Raw genomic sequence first — 24715 nt, forward strand, 5'->3', positions numbered from 1 at the left:
CCTCAATAAAAATCCCAGAGAAAAAGAAACATAGCAATGTTTTTCTTCCAGTTTTTAAACCAAGATTTTGGGGAAAGGTAATTAATACACATACGGAAGTAGGGGGGGGGGGAAAAACAAAAAACGAAAAACATGAAAAGGCCTACATGAATCATTGTGACTTAAACTCAGACAAAAATGGGTTTTGATGACTCATGAAAACCATCACGATTTTCATTTTGGAAAAAAAAAAAAAAGGCTTTGACCTTCCCTGGGAGCAGGATATCCTCTATCCATCCTGCTCTTCTAACCTGCACCATTTTTTATGTAATCTTTTCTTTAGCATCTCTGCCTAGAACATTTCAGCAAAGCTCCTCTGCTGAGAGACAGCGGGGTCTGCAGTGCAGCGTGGCAGAAGGCAGACCTCTTTTTTTCTTGCTAGCCAGCGGTCTACCCAAGCCTTTGGGTTACTGAGGGCTCCATGCAGCCCGACTGAACCTCAGCCAGTCTGTGCCTGAAAAATCTCTGCTGACCAAGGTCTGTCCTACAGCTTCCCCCTGGGGGCTTTGGCAAAGTACCTGATAAAGATGTCTTCAGCCTGTCTGACATCAAGCCATTATGCTGTTTACAAGAGATCTGTCACAGACAAGTGCCTTCTGCACAGAAGCCTTTTCCTCCCCAGGCAGGGAGCAGAGGACGTCCTAAATTAGCTCCCGAGGATGGAGTTATTCCAACACACCCAGACACAAAGTAAGCCATGCTTCAAGCTGCACGGAGCTGCGCCCTGTTATGACTTTGGCTTATGACTGGTAAACTCTCATTTCTGATCCCCTTCCTTCTTTGTTTGGCTTAATGATCTTGCAGTATACCCAGAAATCCAACTGGAGAGAGGGCAAGATTTGGAGAGGAAGGACAGGAGATGGCAAGGCTGAGAAATGCCTGCTGGGAACGCTTCGGAAATGACCCAAAAGTAGGAACACCTCGTTGTTAATAGGACTGTTAACACGGAACAAAGCAGTCAGGAGCCCTGCCTGGTGGGTGCAACCCACACCTCCACCCAGACATACATGCAAAACCCAGGAGCCCAGCTTACAAGGGTGGCTGCAGTGCCAGCTTGTAGATCTATGGGCAGAGCCCAGGAACTTTGGATGTCCAGACCTCTGTTGAACCCTTTCCCTGATGCTTTCGTTTCTGCCTGCAGCCAGGGGAGCAGATACCCTCCATGAACTAGGGTCTTCCGTGGCCTCTCTTCCCCCTCTGCCACTGTACTGCGGAGCTGCGGAGCCGAGCGAGGTGCGTGCGCCTGCGTGCATGTGTGTACAGGAGGGGGGAGCAGCATGAAGTGGTGAAGGGTTCATTTCTCTAATCATACATTCAGCCTCCCGTAAATTCAATTCCGTGATGCTGTGCCTGTGACGTCAGTAAATCACAGCCATAAAGAAGGGAAGGCAACAGCAGCATGCAAAGGGAATGTAAATGCATCCGGGAAGCCAGGGCCATCACTCACATCGGGTTGCTGCTGAGCTCAGCCTGGAGAGGCAGGTCTGGGGGCTGCATGGGCAGAGAGATGCCCATGCCGGCTCCGGCCCCATGAGCGCAGCAGCAGCCCGCATTCCCATCAGCCGCTGGCTTCACCCAGCGAAGGCAGCATCTTGCAGAAGGGGATGGGAAGCATCTCCTTGGAAGCTGACTCAGCTGAGTAGACATTTGGGTTGTGGAGGATACCTTGCATCTCCAGCAGGCTTTTAACAGCCGGGTCTCATCAGCTCTGTCTCTCTCCATAAAAGCTGATATTCCTCTTGTTTTGCTGACCAAATTTTCCCCAGAGGAAAACCAATTACTGGACGTTTGACACGGGCCGTACAGAGCTGGGCATGTAGCTGTACAAAAGCTGGTGGATTGTTCCTGTTAATAACAAGTGAGTTTCTGCCACCAGCAGCATCTTGACACTCCCACTGAAGGTGCTCCTGCCCCACTGCAACACACAAGATCCCCTCAGATCCCCCAAAGTGGGAAGGGACTGCAGATATTCTCAGGGGTGAATGAGGCATTTGTGGCCTGACATCTGCACAAGATCCCCAAAGACTCTGGAAGACGCTGAGTGCTCTGCCTCCCCCCGTGCACTGAAAACATCCTGATCTGTTATCACGGCTGATTTCACCCTGCATGGCTCTGCCCAAACCACTTGCTTCTTCAAAAAGCAGATCCCAATTGGCTTCCGCACCCAGGTGACCTTCTTCAGGGACGCTTCCCCCTAGCCACCCCGCCACCTGGCCATCGTTATGTGTGGCTCTTGGCAGCCCAATGTGACGCTGACCTGAGCTTCCCTCCCGCACAGGCTGCTGCTCCACAAAGCAGAGGCCAATGCAGCAGTGGCTGGCTGACAGCCCTCCGGCTGATGGTGATGAGCGGGGAGAGCCTGCCGTGCCCTTTGTGCTTACAGCACTCCAGCCTCCTCCACCCTCTTCCCAGCACCCCCTCTTCCAGCCCCGTGCTACACCAGCACAACCTGTTTGGGGTTCGCCCCCCTCTGCTTTGCCGTGTTGCTCCGTTGCCCCCCCTTGCAGCGTGGCTTTGTGAGCCCTGAGCTCTCGTGGTGACTGCCAGCCACCTCCGCCCCACTGAAAGTGAAGATAATGCTGTGTGACATCGCACTCCCGGCACATCGCACACCCAAGATGAGACCAGCTGAGGCTGCTCCCTGCTTCCTGTCCTGGAAACTTCCAGCACCAGACACCTAAGTCTCCCTGTAAAGAGCTTTTCCAGGGTGATGGAGGGTTTTTTTGAATGCATCTGAAAGCAGCCTGTCACAGACTTGCCGCCTCCTTTCTCCCCAGAGCAGGGCTGCTAACTCAGCAGCAGCAGATTGGGTCACAGGCTGATTCCTACTCTGATGCAACCGAACCAGGAGAGGCAACGTTAGAGATTCAGAACTGCCAGCTTCTCAACAGCTTCTCCATACCAGAGGCTGGCTGTATAGCCTTTGGCTGTGCATGACAAAAGCCATCAATAAGGTCTTCTAGCAAGGAGGCTGGGTAAAAGATTCTGTCCTCTCCTGCTTCTGTAGAAAAAACTCTTCTCAGACCTGCAGGCTTTTTAGCTGCCTCCATCCCTTCTCTGTGGAGAGACTTTGCACGGGAGTCTCAGGCAGGCAGGGGCTATTTCTATTTGCAGCCATCCCGGTGCCTGTGCTTCACCCACTTGCTGATAAAATGCCCCTCACCACAGACACAAAAAAAGCTTCTAAAAAAAGTCTACCCACCCTCTACCTCCAAACCACGCTTCACTTCTGATTGACAGCTTGGGAAAGTTCCTAATTATGTCCCCTGGACACTTTGGAGGCGACCCACCCCAGAGCGTGATTTGATGGCTCAGTGAATGGATGGCCTCGTTTGTACTGATTTATATTACAGAGCCAGATCTAGCCTCATCAGCCTGGCTTGACCTAGTTTTTCTCTTGCATAGGTCAATAAAAACACAGCAAGTAGAGCTAATCAGACACTGAGGATGCACAGTTAATTTGGGCTGGTCCAAACTTGCAGGAACACTGCAAACTGCTGCCATGAGAAAGGAGAGAATAAATCTTTCCATAAAAAGTCAAAGGGGGAACTGTACAAAGAACATGCTATTTCCAGGACAGCTAATGCATGAGGGTTGCTTTTTTTTTTCTCTCTTGCTTGCTTCCCTTTTGGCCTGTCTGCATCTGATGGATGCTGCACGACTCTCCTTCCCCTGAGAGCAGAGGAGTGGTCCCTTCTCTGTGCTGGGGTTATAAGCAATCACCAAAAGGGCATGAAGTCAGACAAAAAACAAAACAAAAACAAACAAAAAAAAGTGTGCAGCTGGCTCTAGAGTGTCCAAATAAATCCTGGGTAAATGCCAGGCTGCCTTAGTCACCAGCTCTAGCTGGACAAGGACGACCTCCTTTAAACTGCCTGTGTAGTAAGAGGAACAGTAGCCACATCAGAGGGCTGGCTGCATTGCAGCACTGTGCCATTGCTGCGGGCGCACAGCCGGCAGGACCGCAGGCAGGGCTGGGCCGACAGCGAACAGACACACGGGAGCACGCAGGCTGCAGAACGTGCCTTACAAAACAAGCACGTGTTAGGCACATACAGCAGGATAACCCACACACATCGTCAGGGACATCCTAACCAAATGCTTAGGTTTTGTGCAAACACTGACTCACACGTGACATATTAGAGATCTGCAGAAAAACTCATCTGCCGACCAGGATGCAGAGAGATGCAATGCCTTACAGCCACACACATGCCAGCCCTCCTCAGCCTCTCACACCACGTGGACATGACGTCTGCGTTCAGACATCAGCATAAATATGTCCAAGGGACAATGCTTACGTGTATCACCCATGCATGGAGGTGGTGAGCAGGCAGCCAGCCCTTTTCTGTGCTCATACAGCTATTGTGTCCCTCTCCGATCCCACTGCAAACATAGCACAGAAAAGGTGTACCCTGTGCAAATGTATTTCCCCGTATAGTCACGCTCAAGCATCTGTGACAGCGCATGTGCTGGCCTGTGTCGCAGTAGGCATGCAACACAGCTGCGTGAAAGAAACTAATAAGTGTGTGTTACACAGACCACATAGATGCATCTAGTACCACACGTACGCACCCAGCACACCCCTATCCCACAAAGACACAGTCTACAACCTGAATACTCTTACCTGGTGACCTGCACCCTTCCAGCACCTCCACTAGCCCTTTTCCTCCCAGAAGCAGCCAAGATCTACCAGCAGCCCCTACAGCAGTGGAAAAAGTGGGCCATGCCTGTCCAGCTGCTCCAGCCCTTCACCCTGCTGGGACTGCATGCCAGCCTGTGCTCCTGCCCCTGTTATCCTGGCTCTTCCTCACGTGGAGATCTCCATGCCTCAAGGGAATGCGCCCAGGCCCGAGCCGTAGCCCAGCGAGGGCTTCTCACATCCACCTGCTGATGAGCACCACGCACAGCAGCGGGCAAGAGGAGCCCGCCGGAGTTCAGGGCTGGCCTGGGCTAGGGCTGGGGTCAAGAGTGCTCCTTTCCCTAGGAAAATTCATAGCTGCTTTCTCCCGTGCAAGCCCGCTTGGCAAAGGGGCAGGAGCCGGTGCCTTCCGCAGGGAACACTCCCCTGCAGGCACTCGGGAGAGCCAGCCTCCCTCCCCGCAGCCGCTGCTGCCATCTCCACTCAGGGACTGCGGCTTCAGCGCTGCAGGCGCTTGGAAGCAGCCTCGTAAGGGCAGGCAAAGGGGCCAAGGTCACCTGTGTCCACACTTGCACCCGAGTGAGAGCAGTCAGCGCGGCACTCCCACAAGAATAAAAGCTGGCACCAACATGCCATTAGTGATAAGGTCTCCACTTCCAGACAGAGCTGCGATGCTCAAACTGGCCTCAAACCACCCTGGGAAAGAACATCAGTCCCTGAGGCACCGGGCAGCTGGATCCCCAGACAGGAGATGGCAGGGCTGTCTGCATGGGGGGAGAAGCAGGGAGAACAGCAGGGCTAGCTGGAGTGGGCAGAGGCTGAACTGGTCCATGAAGGTCTGCAGGGTGGCATGGCTGCCTCCTCTGTTGCGCAAGTCACCGAGAGCTACAAGGCAGGGCAGAGAGGGAAGGAAGGGCTCCCAGCCCACTGCAGGGTCCCCTGAGCCTGGACATGTGGGGACTGGGCTCCATTCGCCACCGTGGGGAGAGGGTTTACCAGCCACCAGAACTGCACCAAATACCTTCACTGGGGAGAGGGGAAGAAGCAGCAGGCTCCAGCTCTGTCTGCCCGTGTGCTGGCTGCTCTCTCAAGAGGTGCTCACGTGTTCACAGTGAGGGAGAAACGGCAGCTGGCAAAAGCTATTCCCAGGCAATTAGCCCCAAGAGGCCGGTGAAGGCTGCAATTGCTGTGCTATATTGCATCCATGTTTTACTGTACCGTTGCCAGAGCAGGGGGAAGGAGCAGGAGCTGAATGCACAGAAATATGCTTGTGTGTATGTGTAGGAGCTCCCAGTGCTCTCGTTACAACGCGTGAGGGTATTTCCACATGGGAATCCAGACCTCCTCCCGCTGCACGGGGAAACTGCAGCTCTGAGACCTGGCCCTTGGCTTCAGCTTGCTGTGTCTTGGCCCATTCATTGCAGCAGCTCAAAAGAGCTTGGTGCTTTCCGAGACTCGTTCTTTAGGGAGGGAGTTGTGCAATCCCAGATGCTTGCAGTGACACAGCCTAGCTTTCTCTAAAGAACTGTTCATTCAAAAGATTACAGCATTTAGTGCCAGCTTGGTAAGGGAAGGTCTATCAGCAAGGTTGGGCTCCTGGGCCAATGTCCTCACACTGACACAAAAGCAAATGGAACATGTCCATCCAGAAAAGAAAAAGCAGAGCAGTGTTTAAGGACATCTGAGATAGCTGGATTTTATTTCCCCCATTTTACCACCGTAGACCCTAGCTCTACTGTCCCTTGGAAAGCAAAGCAGGGCCAGGCACAGGAATGCAAGTGCCAAGTGACACCACCAGCTGATGCCAGCACCCATCGGAGGCTTGCCTTTCCCCCCTGCCTCCAGGAGAACCCTGCCTCAGTGTGCCATGCTGCCAGCTGCCAGCACCCCAGCAAAGAACCAATATTTGCAGAGAAACCCATCTTGCTGCCTGCTGGCCCTCACCACATCCCACTCCGCAGCATTGTCCCTGCATCTCTGGCGCCGGAGCATCAGCATAATGTGATGTGACACCTTCCCCCACACTTTGTTATAAATATCACGTTTCACTGTAACTGTGTCTGACACCCCCTTGGAGGCATTTTCTCATGCTCCCAGCCAAGATGTGGGCACGTGCAGATCCCCCCAGCACGCGCCGTCTCCGATGGCAGGGGCTGCCCCCCGCAGCCTCCCCTTCCCCACCAAGCAGCGGAGTATTAGTGGCAGTGGGATGGGGTCGCGTAGGGTGAGCCGTCGGCAGCGATTCCCTTGTGCTCAGCCTAAATCTCCAAGAAATGCCGCTGCTAGATCACAGATCGCTCCCTTTCTTCTTCTACAAGACGGATGCCAGCGCAAGGGACAGGGGCTTGTATTTCCCTGTGACTGCAGTGTGTTATTTATTTGGAGAGCAGAACCATGTCCTTACCACAACGCCCCGCCACCCCCCCAGGCACCCCCTCCCCAGCCATATGTGCTTGTAGTTGTAGCCCGATGCCGCTAGATGTCTGTCAGGGCCCTGCACATGCCGCGTGGAACAGCCCTGGTTAACGAGGGAGACGCGGCTGGGGCGCAAGCTGTGCAGAAAGCTGCGCCTGCTCCTCACTTCGTTACCCCAGACAGGATTGCTGATATTTCTGGACCTGTGGAAAAATCTCGATTTTTCATTTATCTCCTCCTAAGAAATGTAGGGATGCTGAGCATTATCTCTGTGTACCATAAGCTCTTCTCCGTTTTCATCACAGCTGTTTTTAGACAAGTTTCGAAGTTTCCCCTCAGGACATGACTTCCAGGTAGGCACTGCTTAGAAAGGTCTTCAGCTGCACCCTACCATGGGGACACGGACAACAAGATGCTGTTCCAGTACCAGCCAAGAGCAAAATCAGCTGTGCAACCACAGAACAAGCCCTTCCCTGTAACAGGGCTGGTCACCCAAAATCAGTCCTAGAAGGACAAAACGTTCCTGCAGCTCTGGCTCTTTGAAGAGCTGAGGATGCTTTGCAAAGGCTACATCACTTTTTTGCCATCCCACTGCCAAATGAATGTGTCCTGTCCTGAATGCATCATGGCTGAGCTGACCTTCTGAAGACAACCCCGAGCTCACCCCTCTCGCCCTCCCAGTCCCCTTTTACCCCTGCACTGCTCACCTTCCCCTTGCCCTGGCCTGGCCATCCTGGGGGACCTGTCCTGGTCCTGCTGGGAGCCACATCCCTCCGTATCGATGGAATAGATGATGAATCCATGATGATGAATCTGGCCTCACTCTGCCAATGCTACTCCGGAACATGAACCACAGTGACAGGAGCCCTCAGAAATTGCCATTTGCCACACACCTGACCCCTGCCACCCTGAGTCCTGGGCACCCCTGGGAAGGATGGCAGGCTCAGAAAGAGGGAGCAGCCACCTCCATGCAAACACGCGTGCCTGTTCATTCCCCAGCTGGGCTTTCTTTCCTGTGGGTGGGAGCCCAGCAGCGGGCCAGCAGACCCTCTGCACGTGGCAGGGAGAGGGAGGAAGAGGACCCAGGAGCTGCAAGGTGCAGCAGTCCCAGCCACGCTGGGGCAGCGGCTGCAGCTGCCTCCGCTCGTGGAGCCGCCCTTGGTGCTGGCAGCGGGGTCAAGTCATGCAGCAGGAGCCATCACTGAGGCTTCTTCCAGCAAAAGGGCAGCTGCATCTTTATGGTTTCACCTCTTGGGTAACTCTCAGCAGCAGATGCAATGCAATTACTGTCACTGATGTAAGCGCAATTACTGCTCGAGCTGCTTGAGAAATGCCAGTTATTTTTCAGAGGAAATTTAGGAAGGAAATCATCTCTCTTTGTGTTTTGGGGAATTTTAAATTTCCACTAGCTTCTTTTTCTCTCAAAAGAAAAGTATGAGAAACATGCTTTTCTTAATACTGTTGATGTGAAAACACATTAAGGCGATACAAGGAAAAAAGAGGAATTTGTAAAAGGGAAGCTATTTTTGAGTGGAAAAAAAGAGATAATTTTACATATTTTACTTTCTTTTTTGAAATCGGTAACCAAAAATTTTTATTTTTTTATATTCCAAGGGATTCTATGTAATAAAGTTAGTTTGAAAACATATTAACCAGCTTTACATCCAGGTCTATCCTGTAGAGGTCAGGATAGCATAGGAGCCTCTGCATTCCGAGCTGTCCCTGCCCACGGCTGCACTGCCCAACTCCAGGCCAAGGAGATGGTGACAGTCATCAAGAAACGTAAATTTCCTTCCCTTTTGCTTCACAGCTGACAGCCCAGTATGGGACCAAAGGGGACATCCTGTTAAAATCTCCCAGAAAGCCAGCTGGCTGAGCGCTGGCTGGGAGAAAAATGCAAAAGGCAGTTAAAAAATAAAGGAGAAGACAGAAAAGAGAGAGAGAAAGAGGTAGTTGGCTCCCAAGATCTGGGGATGTAACGAACACAAAGCATTTGGAAACGCTCAGAAGTTGTGTGTGAAAAGCTCCCCTGGCTGATGTGTCAAGGAGCTTCCAATCGCCTTTCAAAAGCTTCCCTTCTCTCTGCTGCTGCTTACTCCCTTTGTAATGGGTGGCTGTTTCTAATTATCTGCAAATGTTAAATGTTCCCTAATTCAATCAGAACAACTTGTTCACAGATGGCAAACCCTTCATCTGCTCAGCTTTCAGTGGAGTCTCTGACTCAAGAGCCATTGATCTCTTCCTTCCCGGTGAGGCTGGCTTGAGACATGCAAGGGGTGCGGAAAGGAGTGTGTAGTGTCTGGGAACAATTCCACGTCTTTCCCTTTTCCCTTGACAGCTCTCATGCCACCCTCTGTGCCCGTGTAACCCCGGACTCTCTTCTGGGCGGGACACTGCAGTCACGAAGCTGGCAGATCCACCTCTCCTCCTCTCCCCACTGCCATATTACTGCTCTTTGTCTCATCTGACTGAGCTGTCCCGTTCCGTGCCACCTCATCCCACCCTGCAGCAGGTACACAGTGTGGTGGTATCTTGGATCCTGATGCAGTTATGTCACAGACCTGTGGTTTCTCTCATCCTGCATCCCAGCTCCTGTCACCACTATGCTAGCTCAGGCCAAGCTCGTGCCCAGCTGATGCTGATCCCGTTGGACTCCGCATTCCTTATCTCATTTCCTGCTGGTGAATGACACATGCTGACCCTCTGTGTCCTTTCTAATTCCCTGGTCCTAGCTCACTCACATCTATCCCCCCCTCAGCTATAGCACTTTTTTTCCCCTTGCTGCTGTCCAGACTTGTTGGTTAGGAGAGAAAACCACTGCCTGATGCCCAGGAATAGCTGCAATAGGGATCCTAAATCAGGTATCCTTATTCGTGTCACTAAAATTTGCAATTAACACTACACAAGCCAGGGGGCATGGGGGAACAGAGGAGGGTGGTGGTGAGGTTTTCTCATTAAACCTAAGGGAAACTCTCTTTACTGCCGATACCTAATGATTTATTGAAGCATTTACTCTTCCACCCAGACCTAGAAAAGGGTCCTGCCTTTGATCAACCAGTGACTCACCATCTGCAGCCGAGGTGATTTACGACAAATGCAAGCTATTTCTGCACATGGAAGGGGAGAAAAATAGGCCTTATCATCACTGAGAGTGTGGGAAGGATGAAAAACAAGCCGCCCACAGGATAATGCTGGCTGGGCTGCTCCTCGCAGCTTTGCTGCTCCCCCAGCACCTCAGCGGAGTGCGTGGTTCCCCACAGCAAAAGCGCTGCTGCAGAGGGTTGTGTCGGGGAGACTCTTACGTCTCCAACATATGGCTCCACGCCGGATAAGGAATAGAACAGCTTAAATTATACTCTTCACGTTGCATCGCAGGGCTGGGGGCAGGTCTCTGTCAGCCACGCTAACGGAACGGGGCTGCAAGCACAGCCCATGGGGCGGAGAGCATCAGCAGCCACTGCTGAGCACGTATCCTGATCCTGCTTCCAGGTCTGAACCTGCTCTTCCCAATACCCATCTTTCCCTCCCTCATGGCATAGCCAAAATCTCCTCACTTCAGATCAGGAAACTGTATTTCCAGGAAACTTTTGTTGTTGTTGTTGTTGTTGTTGTTGTTGTTGGCAAAAGTCTCCAGCCAAATCCTGGGACAAAAATTAGCTTAATTTGATTTAAAGACCCCTAAATTCTTTCCGTGGCATGCCTAAAACCTGAAGTATCACCTTCACCACCCACCTAGCCTTCACTTTCTGACTCTGCAAAAATGCCTTTAGCTAAAAGACTGTCCCCTGTTTAGAGAAGGCACATGTTTCATTGCTCAGGACGTGAGCAGATTCACAGCTAACTTCCAGCCACCCATGAGGGACTCCCGGCACAGCGAGCTCTGCAGAATCACTGCTCCATATCCCCAAACAACTGGCTAAGGAGAAGCAAAGCCATTAAACTGTGTGTTAGACTCGCTGGAACAATCCTTGGGCAGAAGCTTCATGCAGAGCCCCACGGGGCAAAGTGCTCTGCTGCTCAGGAGCAGTGATTAGGGAGAGTTTGTTAATGAACCAGATTTTAGTGACTAAAGGCAAGGAGAGAGAAAAGAGAGCAGACTCTTCATCAAATGGTATAATGTGGGTTTGCTGCAGCTGATCTTCGGTGGACATAAATCAGTTCATTTCTCCCAGCTTTTATCAGCTGAGGATCTGACCCACGGGATGTGCGAATCATTGAAGGGCATAGCACCAATCACATCATAATAAAATTTCTCATCTTTGGCAACCGGCTGCTGCAAATCTCAAAGCATTTTGCAGACGTCCAAAGCTGCTTCAGAGCCATAAAGGTTTTGCTCGCATTTCCAAACTTGCCTTTTTCCTACACTCCCTGAAGGTTCAGCTGCCTTAAATCAGGGCGATCCCCTCGATGCACAGGAGGTGGGTGTAAAGGGACCCCGAGCAAAAGCATAGTCAGCCCCGCTGTTCTGATCTTGCTGGGCCATCCGCCTCTGTAATGAAAATCAGCATCACCCTGTGGATACCAGCAGAACATGACCAATTTACTCTGTCTGAGGCTCTGTTCCCAGCTCTATGGGTACGTGTTTTGCCCTGCGTGAGAGATGAAAGGGTGGATCAGTGCTCTTAAAAGACCCAACGTGGTTCTACCAGTGCACAGATGGTATGTACAGGAGGCTTGCACACGCAACATCCCCAAATACAGGAAAATATGCTTCCTGTTCCCTTCTTCCCTCTTCTAATCTGTCATCCTCCTCCCCACCTTCATTCCTTTCCCCTCAAGCAGGAGCAATGGGTCTCCACAGCCACCCAGGCAATTCCCACTTCCTGCAGCAGACTGCCAAATACCCAGGTGTGACCTTCTGCCCTTTGCCTCTTTCCCTCAATGATGTACCCCTACCACCCCCATTACCCTTGGAGTTGCAAGTCCCTGCTCACACACAAGTTCAGCATGCGGTGGGGGAACCCGTGTCCCTGTTGCAGAGTAGAAAGGCCACAGAGGAATGAAATGAGTTGCAGGCGAAGGGGCTTAGCAAAGGGCAGAGAGGCAAGTGTCCCAGAGTCACTGGAAATGGATTTCATGGGAGTTTGTTAGCCCAAGTGAAGGCAAGATCAGGACAAGCCCTTCCCCAAAATAACTGCTGTTAGATGCAGATGTTCCAAACTGCTCCAGAGCACTTCTCAGAGGACCCAGGCACCAGCCACATGGCTTTCCAAAGGCTTTCTGGTAGTGCCAGCCTTTAGCCTCTGATATTATGCACAGTGTGAGCGCTTCCAGGAGCTCTAGCCTCCCTCCCCATCCCGAATCAGTTGAGACAGCAGGAAATTATGTTTGATGGGAGCAGGGATGGGTGGTTTTGGAGAGACATCTCTCCTTCCAAGAGGGAAACTGGGAAGGAAGGGACAGAAGACCCTCTGTGGTGCTAGGTGGTGTACAAGCATGGAAGAGAAGTAGAGAGTGCAATCAGATCTTACACAGGCTTCCCACTTGTCTTTCAGGCACAAGTATCTTGGTTTGGCAAGCCCTTCTAAATCTCTGCAGCTGGTAGTGAAAATGAGGCATTTTCCCAGCCACCACCTGATCCACTTCATCAGCCACCGCTCTGCACTGGCCACTCACCCACCCATCCCTGCTCATCCTGAGGATAAAACCCACTTAGCCAAGCCCCTTCCCATACGGCCCCTTCATCACTGGGGATCGATTTTCTATATTGACTGAGCAGGCCCCAGCCATTAACGAGTTCATTTTCCATCACTTAGATGCAGATGGATTCCCTCAGGAGCCCCAGGGTCACCAAAGTTTCATTAACAGACACTGTAAAAGTATTCAAATATGTTAAAAAAAAATCACTTGATAAATGGAGCGAGCCCATCATCCTACTCCTCTCACGTTATCTTAAAAGATAAAAGAAACCTTTGCTGCCCACAGAAGGACAGAAAGCCCTTAACAGCTTGTTTCTGCTACTATCCATCTCACAACACGTCACCTCTAAAGAGGTCCAGTTTCCCATAATGCTCCAGATGGAAACCATCTATTCATTTATCCAAGCTCTGGCTGAGTGTGTTCCAGCCACTAAGGGCTTTTGGCCTCCAAACTTCACTGTTAGCTGTGATGCATTGTCTGGTGGTAAACTGAGGCATGAAATGATGAAGAGTCAGACCCAGATCTGGATGCTCAGATACACTAGCAGAAGAGGTATCATAGACAGGCATTGGTAGCTCTGCTGAAAAGTGAATTCTTGTCCCAATTGCCTATACCAGGGCAAAAAAATATATATATATAACTAAGCTCTATCTGGCCTTGAACACCACACAAAAGATCACATGGGAACATATGTGTCAGAAATACAAGTTGAACTCAAGAGTCTATTTCTACTGCTAAAAGATTTCTGTCTTCTTGCCACAGATCTCTAGAAGACGCACTGAATTTTACTACCACGAAACTCCATGTAGATGCTGGCTTAGCTGTCACTCTGTGAGACGGGGGGCTTGGAACGCAGAAACATCACCAAATCCCCACCAAAAACATGGCCATGGAAAATTCAGCCCTGCAGACAGTTTCCACTGTGAGCTCATTTATGTCAAGAACTCAAGCTACACGTTTGAAAAATTTGCAAACAAAAATTTAATGTGACATTTTTCTCCCAGCTTGGAAAGAGATGACTCATTAAGTCAGTCTACAACTGTTACTGGGCGCCCAGGATGGCAGGGTCTCACAGCACTTTGAAGTATAGTGGTATTATCCCCAAACATTAGGAGGTAGGGCAAATAAACCTGGCTCTCTCAAGTCCCAGGCCTGCATGAATCCCTTCTCCTCATGGGAAGGCTGTAAAGTACCACAGATTGACCAAACTTTTCCTAGTATCTTTTTTCCATCACAAAAAACCCCCCCCAAAAACCCAACAACCTCTACCAAACAGCTAGTAGGATTTAGTAGGCAGAGGCTGGCTTTTTGGCTGGTTGAGTGAAAGTTTGGGTAGACTTGCCATGGGGACAAATGCTCGTCCTCAGTGCCAGGCCAGCAGCTCTCCCAGGGAGATGGGCAAAGCCACCCTGTCCAGCATCTTTGGACAGGTCTCACGATCTCCCAGGAGCTCAGCATAAGGAAGGTGACCTCCTCCCTCCAGCACCTGCAGAAGAAAGCAGAAGCTAATGGATGGAGGAGAACGGTTGCTCCCACAATTAGACAGTAGGAAGGAACTGGCCCATGAGGAGAGGTTTGTCCTCTGAGACAGAACAGTAATGTCATTTCACTGGCCCCTCTGCAGCTACTCTAGGCTGACAGAAACATTTCCCTTGGAGTCCCTCCAAATTCACATGGCTAACTCCTCAGACTGCAGCAAAATTCCTCTGAACAGACATCAGCCAGGACCAGTCGGCATTTACAAAAGAGGCTGCAAGGGGGATTACTCTAGGTTCACAAAAGCACTGTTTGGAGTAAAACCCCCTTCTCTTCCCTGGGATGGTGGAGGAGCATGCAGAAGAGACCTCCACTGCATGCCCAGCCTGGCAATAGTCTCCTCTTGCTCACCAACAGGAGATTCATTAATGCCAACAGGGTAAACTCAGCCTGTATTATTCATATCTGTGTTTATCAAGTATTTATGCTGACAACCTAGAGGGAGATAAATCAGCATCACTGGGATGTGTTGATTCCTGTGGCCGATTCTGACGCTGACAAGGCTGATGCCTGCCTCGCCGGGTGGAGGGGGGCAGAGGGGCTGCTCGCAGAGAAACAGCTTGTTTATGACAGCCAGAAATTAATGGCCTGGCTGGAAGCGGAGGGGAGAGAGGACAGTCTTTGCTGGATGTGCCTCAGGAGCAAATGGCAAGGTTTGAATGGGGACGCTGCTTCTGCAGCAGAAATGTTTCCCCACCTGGATATGGATTTTAGCAAAGCTTGCACCCGCACGGCTGGGCTGGGAATGGGGTTGGAGCTGCCTGCTGTGTCCAGCCGTGCCAGCACGGACAAGGTGCGGGCTGCCGCACCACAGCTGGGCTCACGCCAGAGTGCCACTAGAAATCTCCACATCTGGGCTGGATTTGCTGCAGGTTTGCTAAAGCTGATGCATCGGAGTTGCTCCAGAGGTACAGCTCTACACGGGGGAGTTGATCTGGTTCGATTCCAGGGTCTCCAGCGGGGTGACAGTGAAGTTACCCTGCTGACAGCGGTGTGTCCCCCCAGACCCATCGTGCTGGCTGCGGGGGCACCCTGTGCTTCCCCTCTACAGCAGCAGCTCTGCTGCCGTGGCATGAAAATTACACTCTTGTGCTATTGACTTGACAGCCTGCAAACGAGACTGGCCTGCAAACCTTCTGACTTCTCACCCTGTGATCCAGAGATGAGGTCTCCCAGAACAGCACATGCAAGAAGTAAAGCCTCTTTGCCCAAGCAAAGAGTATTTTCCACTTGTAAATTTACAGCAAGTTCTGATCCCAATTCAAACCCGAAGCAGAGCGTGTCAGTGAATTTCCAGTCCAGAAGAAATCCTCTCTGTGGCTTTTCGCTTACGGATGACTGCACAGCGGTGTCTAAACCCCTCAGTCAGGTGGCTATTCCGGGTATTGGTTTGGGACTCTGTGTCCTGCCTTCCTCGCCACACATGGGCACTGCCAAGGCGCTGAGGAAGGCAGGGCTACAGCGCTGTTCAATAATGCACACCATTTTCTAATACAACAGTTGCTGAGGCTTGTGCACACCCTGAACGAGCTGTGCCAGTGCTGGAGAGCGTGCAGTGCGGATGCTGGGGCCGAGGGAACAAGTCTTCAGGGGAGAGCGAGCGAGCAAATTCCCCTTGCCGGACTGCATTAGCAATGCCGGGAACACACGCCCTGCAAAATATTTCTGCTGATTTCACTGTATATTTCTCCCCAGCATTTATTTTCTCTACGCCACGTCTCCCTGTACGTGTTGTCCCAAACCTTCTGCCCAGCATGGGGGGCACACGCAGGACAGGAGTTTTAATTCCTGGGAGAGGCCAGCTCCGCCAGGGAAGGCCGTGGCTCCTTCCGCAGCGCTGGGGCAGCTTTCCCGCAGCAGCGGCTCCTGGCTGAGGCTGAGCCGGGGGTTGCGGGAGCCGTGACCCCCGCCCAGGCGGCGCTGGGCCCGGTGGGGCTGGGCCCGCAGCGCTGTGAGCCGGCACCGGCTGTGCCTCCGGGGCCGTGGGGCCGTGGGGCCGAGGGGCCGAGGGGCCGCGCCTCTGCGTCTGTTGGGCCGTGGGGCCGTGGGGCCGTTGGGCCGCGCCCCCGGGGCCATGGGGCCGAGGGGCCGTTGGGCCGTGGGGCCGTTGGGTCGTGGGGCCGTGGGGCCGTGGGGCCGAGGGGCTGTGGGGCCGAGAGGCCGCGCCTCTGAGTCTGTTGGGCCGTGGGGCCGTGGGGCCGAGGGGCCGTGGGGCCGAGGGGCCGTGGGGCCGAGGGGCCGTGGGGCCGAGGGGCCGTGGGGCCGAGGGGCCGTGGGGCCGAGGGGCCGCGGCCGCCCCCACTCCCGCCGGGAAGCGGCCGGAGCCGGCCCCGCCGACACTAGGTGGAGCTCGGCGGTTGCGCTGGGCGCCGCGGGGCCGGGCCGGGCCGCCCCGGGGGCTTGCTGGCAGGCACGGCCGCTCCCGCCCGCCTCCGCCGCGGCGAGGTGCTGCGACCGGGCCGCCCCACCGGGAAGGCCCCTCCTGCCGTGGCCCCTTGTCCTGAGCGCCCAGCAGCCCGAGCCTCCCGCTCCGGGAGGGCACAAGCCCAGACCACCCCAGCAGCCGCTCGCTGGCCGTGCCCGGTGGCCCGGTGCCCGGTGGCCGGGCGGTGGGTGCGTGTGGCCCGAAGGCGCAGCGGGTCTGGGCGAGGCGCGGATGCTGCCCGCAGCGCTCGCACCCATGCAGGGGCACCCCGGCCCCAGTCGCTCCCCGTTGGGGCAGGCTGCTCCGACCTGCTCCGCTGCTCCGCTGCTGCCGGCCGTTCCACCACGTGCGTCCTCCCAAGCCCACCAGCCCTGCGCTTCCAGCTGCTTCCCACCGACAGCCCGTAGCAGAACTCATACTGCTCTCTGCAAGGCTGGAATTCCTAATCTCCCTGGGCTGCTTTTCTCCATGTATAATGAGGATTATGGTTTAATTCCTGCCTCACAAGGGGGTGCTGTGCAGATTGAGAGGGTTAAGGTACTCAGCGTTGCAGCAAGGCTATTACAAACCCTTCGGCAGAGGGGGACAGAAAAACCCCACTGCTGTTTGCAGGCTGCTTACAACTCGCATCAGCTTCCATTAACTGGGAGGCAATTTTCTCACCAGTTCAGATTTAATTTCTTCTCCAGCTGCTGGCCCTATCCAGAGAACAGCAGGACAGGAGCTACTACCAGCACTGAATTGCCTTTTAAAAGGACGGTGCTTTCAGATCTGAAGGAGCGTCTGCTGTCTGGTGTATATGTGTGGGTACGTATGTGCGTTCATGCAGGCATGTAGGAGGCTGTATCAGAAGAGCTCAGAAGTGAAGCCAAGCAGAGAATCAGCTCAGGAAGCCCTTTGCACCTCTGATCCCTCATTGTTGACTGTGCCGCAGACACATTATGTGTGTTTACAGATGAAAAAGCAAAAATAAAACTGATGCCGGCTTTAGAATTCTGTTCAGCACAGCCTTCTGCACTGATTCAAAATGTTTATAAACACAGAAGTTAATGTAATCAGCACTGCAGCAAATACACACCAGGTACACAGCGGAGACAGGAGTGTCAAAAGCGCTCCCAGCTCAGAATGACAGGCCTCTGCTGCGGGCTCTTCATCAAACAAAAGCAGCTGAAAAAATCCACTGAGGAATGTTTTAAAGAGCAGCTCCTCCCCCCCTTCTTCCCTCTTTTCCAGTCCCCTCTGGTAATCATAATTGTCAAAAATAATACAAGATATCCATTCCCACTGAGCCTTTCATGTTGCAGGGCCTTGCCAGACTGAGGGTGTGCAGGGAGCCACTGGAAAGCGGCCACTGCTCGGGAAGGGGAGCGGTGGCACAGCCCCAGACACTGGTGGGAGGAACTGGAGTTCGCCAGTGTGGGGGAATTCCTGGGTGACATTTCCTCCTCCACAGGCAGGCAGCAGCCCTGAGGATGGAAACGAAGTGGTCCCCTGGGGGCTATCCATCAGCACAGCCCCATTGTTCCTGAGCATGTGCTGTGCTCGTCCCAGGGCAGATAGGAGCTGCATTTACAAAGATCTGGGGCAGCCAAAAGATTTGGACTAGCCATTTTGCCCGGACTCCAGCCCAGCAACTCTTGAGCCCTGGGGAAGGATGGGTATCAGCTTGCCAGGGAAGACCGCATTCGAAGGAGCTGTGTCTTTGCAGAGCCCTTACCAAACCATCCCGTCTCCTCCTGCACATCGCTATAAGACCACACTCAACCATGATAGCCAGTGGGAAGGATTTGGGGAGGTGTGTGTGAAACGTCCTATTACAGCAGGTTGCTGCAGAGACGTTACCTCACATGTCAGCATCAGCAGAAAACTCTTATGCTGGCTGAACAGCCAAAATGCTGGGCGGACAAAACTCGACAGTGCTTGACTTCAAGCAAGCCTTTTTTTTTTTTTTTTTTTTCTCCCCCAGCCAAATGTTGTTTCATGCTTTAATGGCAATTTTCAAGAACTATATTAGCATGACAACTTATGTAAGTGTCGGCCAAGTTACTACACCCTTTCTAGTATCTGTGCCCAAAACAGATTTCACAGGGGTATAGAGGAAGGGGCTTGTATAAGTTTTGGATCTCTGTTCTGATGGCTAGTTGCCATCTAGAATGAGACTTCTGCCATCCCTAAAAACCAAGAGGGGGTAAATATCACTTCTGTGTAGTATTGCAGATGATTTGCTGTGGGGAAGGGGGGATTCCTCACAGCCCAGGCCTTCAGACTATCTGAAGCACCAGGTGGGTTGTTTTTTTCTCTCTTTGTTTCTAGTGGGATATGTTTACGCATTTATGAAAGGGATCTCTGAGCCTCAGCATGGTTCATGTGTTCCTGTGCTAGGAGTAGAAAGGATGGGCAATCTTTGAAACCCCTGCCCTATCATTGCAAGCACCATGGTATACAGAGTAGTTTGGGCTTCTCCGCATCTCTGGCTAGGATGCTCTTTAGAAAGCTACTGCTTCAAGGGTTAGAACCAAGGAAAGAAACAATTGGCTAAACCAGCTGATATAGCAAGGCAGAAGGCAGCCCCAGCAGCCCCTCAGAGGACATGCACAGAGACCTCCCCAAATCAAAAAAATAAGTATGATGCAATTAAATATGTTACATATTATGATCTTCCTCCCCTAGAAATAACAAAGACTGCCAAACCAAAGTATTCTACCCCTGCCTTTCCTGCTCATGCAGAAGTCCCCTTGGGCTTCACGGAAAGTTTGGACTCGCAAAAAGCTGCAGAACAGGGGCCCCATGGCACTGTGTAATAAATCTTAGAAGTTAACAGCCAGAACTGTGCCAAATGTGATGGGTTTTGCTTTGCGCAGGATCATGAAAATAATACATTCTGGCTTAATAAGTTAGGCCTGATGCACCAGGGCTAACAGTCTGCTGCTGCTGCTGCTAATGGATTTACCTTTTTGTCTCAGATGTTTGAGGTCTGTGATTTGGGAGGCCAGGGCCCAAGGCTCTATCAAATATTGCCATATTCTCAAAGAGAAATCTCAATCGTACCCTAGACGTCGCACTGAAATGTCACCTTGCTTAGATCAAGCTCTGATCAATCCCAAGTTTTTCTTCCTGCGATTGATTTCAGATGTGAGTTTTGCAACTAACCAGGAGGGAATTCTGTGTGTTTGCCTTGTCTGTTCTGTGTCACCCGCAAGCCCCCAGGAACAGCGTTCCCCTTCCCTCATAGCAAACGACTCGGGCAATTTTGGTGTTTGCCAAGCCATCACCGCTCCCCGTGGCCAAGCACTGCACCAGAGGGTTGCAAGGGTGAGAACAGACCTGTCTGGTGTACGGCATAATCACAGCTTTGGCCGTTCTCTTTCCCTTCCCAGAGGAAAACCTCTAGCTGCCGGGCCTGTGAAGCAAGCGCTGAATGTGCGGAGCGAGGGTAACCGACCCAGGGTGTCAATGCCGTGGGAGTGCAGGGAGCTTGCAGCAGTGGTGCTGAGGTCTGGCCTGCCCCACGCACCCCCGCAGAGGCTAGCCCAGGTGCCGGTGGTAATGCTTTGAAAGGGAGATGGGAGAGGATAAAACGCTGGGAAAAACATAAGTCAGAACGTTGTATAATGTGGGGGACTCGATCGAAATTTAGAGAGACCTGCCCAGGGGAGTCATGTCTCATCGGAGGTATCTCTTTAATGGAGTCGGGAAAAGAAATAATGAGATTTTATGGATTAAAAGTGAAACTAGCCAGATAAACACTCCAAGGACAGGAAAACCAACCGCTGAAACAACCGTTGCAAAGGTGCGAAGAGCTCTCCATAGCTTGCCTGTCCGCAAGGACAGGGGGTCACGCTCCCATGCTCCGGCCTGCAGCTTTACCGAGGCAGCGGGAGGCAGAAATCACCGGGGCAGGCTCAGCAGCCTCCGCTCCACAAGCAGGATGTCCAGAGGAATCCCAGTGGCCTTAAAGTCTGCGAATCTATTAACTAAACCGCATTACTACGTAATAACTTTTGTTATTTTGGAACAAACCTTGTATCTGGCTAATCCGCTTTGTTACAGAGCTGCCCATCCTTCCCTTGAACAGGAATTAACTTCTAAAGGAATTAAAAGGAGGAGGAGACTGCTGAAGGGGTCCTTAGAGGTATCTTTTTATAGCTGCTGGCTGCCGCCCCCCCCTCTTCCCTTCTCCACTACGTGTGGTATCCTTCCCCACTGGTTCTGTCCTTTTCTGCTTGCCAGGCATTGATTTATTCCTGTGTTGTTCTAATGGAGCTTGAAATCAACATGACTTTGTTGTTGGTTGTTGTCATTGTTGCCATTGTTGTTCACATCTTTGTTTGGGGTTCAGCAACCTGGTGGAGGCCGGCTGCTCAGGACTGGCATGAGCAGGCTAAACACCTCTTTAGCAAAAGAGCCACAAAACCCACGTCCGTGTCCACATAACAAGGGCCGATACAAAGCGTAGCAAACCAGTGCTGTGCTTCGCTTATCGGCACGCGCAGGATGTGTCCAGAGCAAGCTCCTGCTTCCAGCAGGCCCCATGGAAAGCTGTGTATCGCTTAGGATCTCCATCCAAAGCATTCAGAAGTGTGAATCCCATAGGACAGCCGCATCTATTTCACACGTGGTTTACAGAAAGGGTCTTTTATGTGGCAGATCAGCAGCCCCATAGGTAGGCTGCCATCACTGCCACCATTGCCACCACTGCCAGCAGCCCAGGCGTTCCGCCACCCCGGGGGGGTTCCGCAAACCAGCCCCAAGGCCACAAAGCCCGGGTGCCCCGAGAACACCGGGACCCCGCAGCGGGGGGGGCGGGGGGGCGCGGGGCGATGGGCGCTGCCGAACAAAGGGCAGCTGCCAGCAGCAGCGGCGGCAGCCGGGGGGGCGGGGGGCGAGGCGGGCCGCCCCCATCCCCCGGCCGAGGCGGGCAGCCCCCGCGGCCGGGCGCGGCCCCCGGGGAAGCAGCCGTGTGTCCCCGTGTCCCCGTGTCCCCAGGCCGCGTGGCAGGCAAAGGGTTAACGCAGCGCCCTCCTTCCGCCTGCACTGACATCACGCAGGAGGGCGAGCGCCGCCGCCGCCCCGCCCGGAGTGCGCTGCGCTGCGTGTGCGTGTGCGTGTGCAGCGGCCGTGCCTTGAGCCCGGGCAGCCCCCGCGCCCCCCGCCCCGCGGCCGGCCCCGCGCCCCCCGCCCGGCCATGGAGCGCCGCAGCCGGCCCGCCGCCGCCGCCTGAGAGCCGCCGGGCTGCCGGCGCCCGGGACCGCAGGGCAGGCAGCGGGCGGGGGCTGCCGAGCCCCGCCGCCGGAGCGACGGGACCGCCGCTGCGGAGCCCGCGGAGGGCTCTCCCTCGCTTCCCTTTATTTGTTTTTCCTCCCCCCCCGCCCTCGGCCCCGCTTTTTTTCTTTTTTTTTCCTTTTTCCTTTTTTTTTTTTTTTTAATATTACAGTTCTCCCCTCCCCTTCTCGCCCGCCCGGCGCTGCGGACGTGCTCGCTCCCGCAGGACGCACCCGCGGTGCCCGGCCGGAGCGCCCCGCGCCCGCGGAGGGGGCCCCGCGCCCCGCCGAGCCCCGGGCCCCGCGGATGTGCCAGGCGCCCCCCGCCGCCCCCCGCCGCTCGGCCCGCGCCGCCTCTTTGTCCTCCTGCACCTACGGTTGTGGTTTGTTTTTTTTAAAAAAATTTTTTTAAGCAGCCCTGATCACCACCGGGGGCGGGGAGGGTGGGGGGCCCAGCGACGCTGCCAGACCGACCCCTGCCCATTTCTCCTAAGGAACTCTCATGGCTTCACAGCTGCAGACAAGTTGCCGTGCATCTTGGTGGACTATCGGAGTTTGCATCCTGGCGGCCGCGCTCCTACCAGGTGAGCCGCTGCCGGCCGGTCCCCCCGGGAGGCGGTGGGCTCTGCCGGGGGTCGGGGCAGCTCCGGGGGAGGGCTGCGGGGTGCCTCGGGGGGGGGGAAGGGGTGCGGGACGTGCTGCGGAGCGGCGGGGAAGGCTGGGATCGGCTGGTGGGGGTGCGCGCCCGGGGCTGGAGCAGGTGTGGAAGCATCTGCGAGAGGGTGGGAGAGAGCCGGAGCCGGCTTCGCCTCTGGCTCGGGGAGGAACAACACGATCGTTTGTTTTGGAAGCAGCTGCGGGCAGTGGGCTCCGGCGGCCAGGGAGCCGAGGCCGTTTGTTTGCTTTTTTCGATCGAGCAACGTCTAGCGAGGCAGAGCAGCCAGGCTTCCCGGGAAAGGGGGCCACGAGGCTGGGCGATGAGCAGCGGTGTCTGGGAGGAGGGATGGAAGCCCTGGGCTGTCCAGCATCCCTGAACCCGCCGCTGCCCCCAGGCGCACACAGACGCTTCCCCCGGGCGCTTCTGGCGGGGGGGCTGGGCTGCTCCCGGGGCTCAGACCTTCCCCTTCACTGCTTTTGTGCTTGGGAGCCCCACGGCGTCCTGAGCTCCCCCACCCCCCCCCACCCCCGGTCCTGAGCTCCCCCCCCCCCCAGGTCCTGAGCTCCCCCCCGCCCCGGTCCTGAGCTCCCCCCCCCCCTCCCCGGTCCTGAGCCCCCCCCCCCGCAGGCTCTGAGCAGCCCCCACCCTCCTCCGGTTCTGAGCCCCCCCTGGGAATGAGGAGGTGGGCAAAGGTTTGGATCGCCTTCTCCCCAGCTCCCTCGCCCCACGCTGGTGGCTGCAGGAGAGCCCCGCTGCCCCCCGGCTCGGTCCTGCCCGGGGCTCTGGCACAGCGCGGGGGGGCGCAGGGTGACCCCCTTCGCCCAGTGCCCGGGGGGCTCTTTTATCCTGCTCCAGTGCAATGTGGGTTAATGCCATCCTGGGGGGCTTTCCGGAGCCGGCTGTCGGAGAGGTGGCAGGGGAGCCGGCAGGCTGGGCTTACAGCGCTCGTGAATGAACTGGGGAATGCAAACAGCACCGATGTTTGCCTTGCTGAGGCCAGGCTCCTGGGGGCTGTGGCTGGAGGGGCTGGCAGCGGGCACATGTGCCACCCCCCTCCCGGTCGGTGTCCAGCCTTCTGCAGGGGTGAGAGAGGCAGCCTGTGCCTGCAGGACTGGGATCTGCAGCTGGAGAGATGTTGCAGTGAAGGCAGGGTGGAATTGCCTCCGCTCCTCCTCTGGCTCGGCTGGGGCAGCATCCTAGAGGAGCCGCCAGGCTGCCTGGGCTACCACTGTGGCCACCGTTAGCAGGGTCTGGGCCAGAGGACCGGCCATCGGAGCAAATGCCAGGGCCCAGGGTTCTCTAATGCTAGCAGAGACAGTGATGATAACATCCAGGGCTTGGGGGCTCAACAGAGCAGTGGCTGGATGGTCCAGCTAAAATGGATGAGGACAGAGGTGAAATGGGAGGAGGTGGTGGTCAAGGAAATAGGAAAACTGTGAGAGGGAAGGAAGAGGTTAGAAATGATGAGAAACCAGGTCTGGGTACACCTCTGTACTCTTAGGACAAAGGGATCTGCTGTGCATTGCAAAAAGAGGTGAGGGAAGGGACAGCCTCGGGCTCCCTGCGCTCTGTGCTTCCAGGCAGGTGCCTGGCTGAGCTCTGCCTCCTCACAAGGAGTCTCAGAACTTTCCATGCCATTCTTCACCTGGTCTTCCCTCCTTCCCATCCCTTCCCACAACCCCTAGGAAAGGTGCTGGAGGTGGAGTAGTGCTGTGGTGACTGTGCTGGGTAAACCAGGAGGGGTTTATGCTCCCCCAGTCCCGCTAGGAATTGCTTTCACCAAGGAGACGCACCGACAGTGACCCCTGAGGCAGCCTTGCATCTCACCTTGCCCTGCCAAGAGACACTTTTTTCACCGCAGTTATCCTATTTTTGGCTGTTCTCGAGGCTTTGCTGCCAGCAGTCAGGCAAACTCATCTCCTGCCACTCTGCAGTAGCCTGGTAGTTTGTCTTGCACTGTCCTGCTGACAGCTCTGCCAGGATAAGCCAGTGGTGCATCTAGTGGTGCTTTGCCAAGCAGAGGGTACAGCCAGCTCTGCAATGCTCCGGGAAGATAATCCTTCCTGACCACTGTCCGTGATCACCGAGTACCCTGCAGCCTG

The 24715-nt window shown here is 54.4% G+C and overlaps 1 protein-coding gene across 3 annotated transcripts in view; it reads left to right on the forward strand.

Moving 5' to 3' along the window:
- The first annotated feature begins 21770 nt into the window (after nt 1-21770).
- NECTIN1 (nectin cell adhesion molecule 1) overlaps nt 21771-24715 on the forward strand; it is a 106920-nt gene continuing 103975 nt past the window's right edge. For 2 of the 3 annotated variants that reach the window (XM_055819296.1, XM_055819298.1), the window contains exon 1: nt 21771-22539. In XM_055819296.1, the coding sequence (XP_055675271.1) occupies nt 22458-22539 (82 nt within the window). In that variant the 5' untranslated portion in view covers nt 21771-22457. The remainder of the gene's footprint in view (nt 22540-24715) is intronic. The other variant, XM_055819297.1, reaches the window with a different exon arrangement.

The sequence above is a fragment of the Falco peregrinus genome, chromosome 15 (assembly GCF_023634155.1).
Source record: "Falco peregrinus isolate bFalPer1 chromosome 15, bFalPer1.pri, whole genome shotgun sequence".
Lineage (NCBI taxonomy): Eukaryota > Metazoa > Chordata > Aves > Falconiformes > Falconidae > Falco > Falco peregrinus.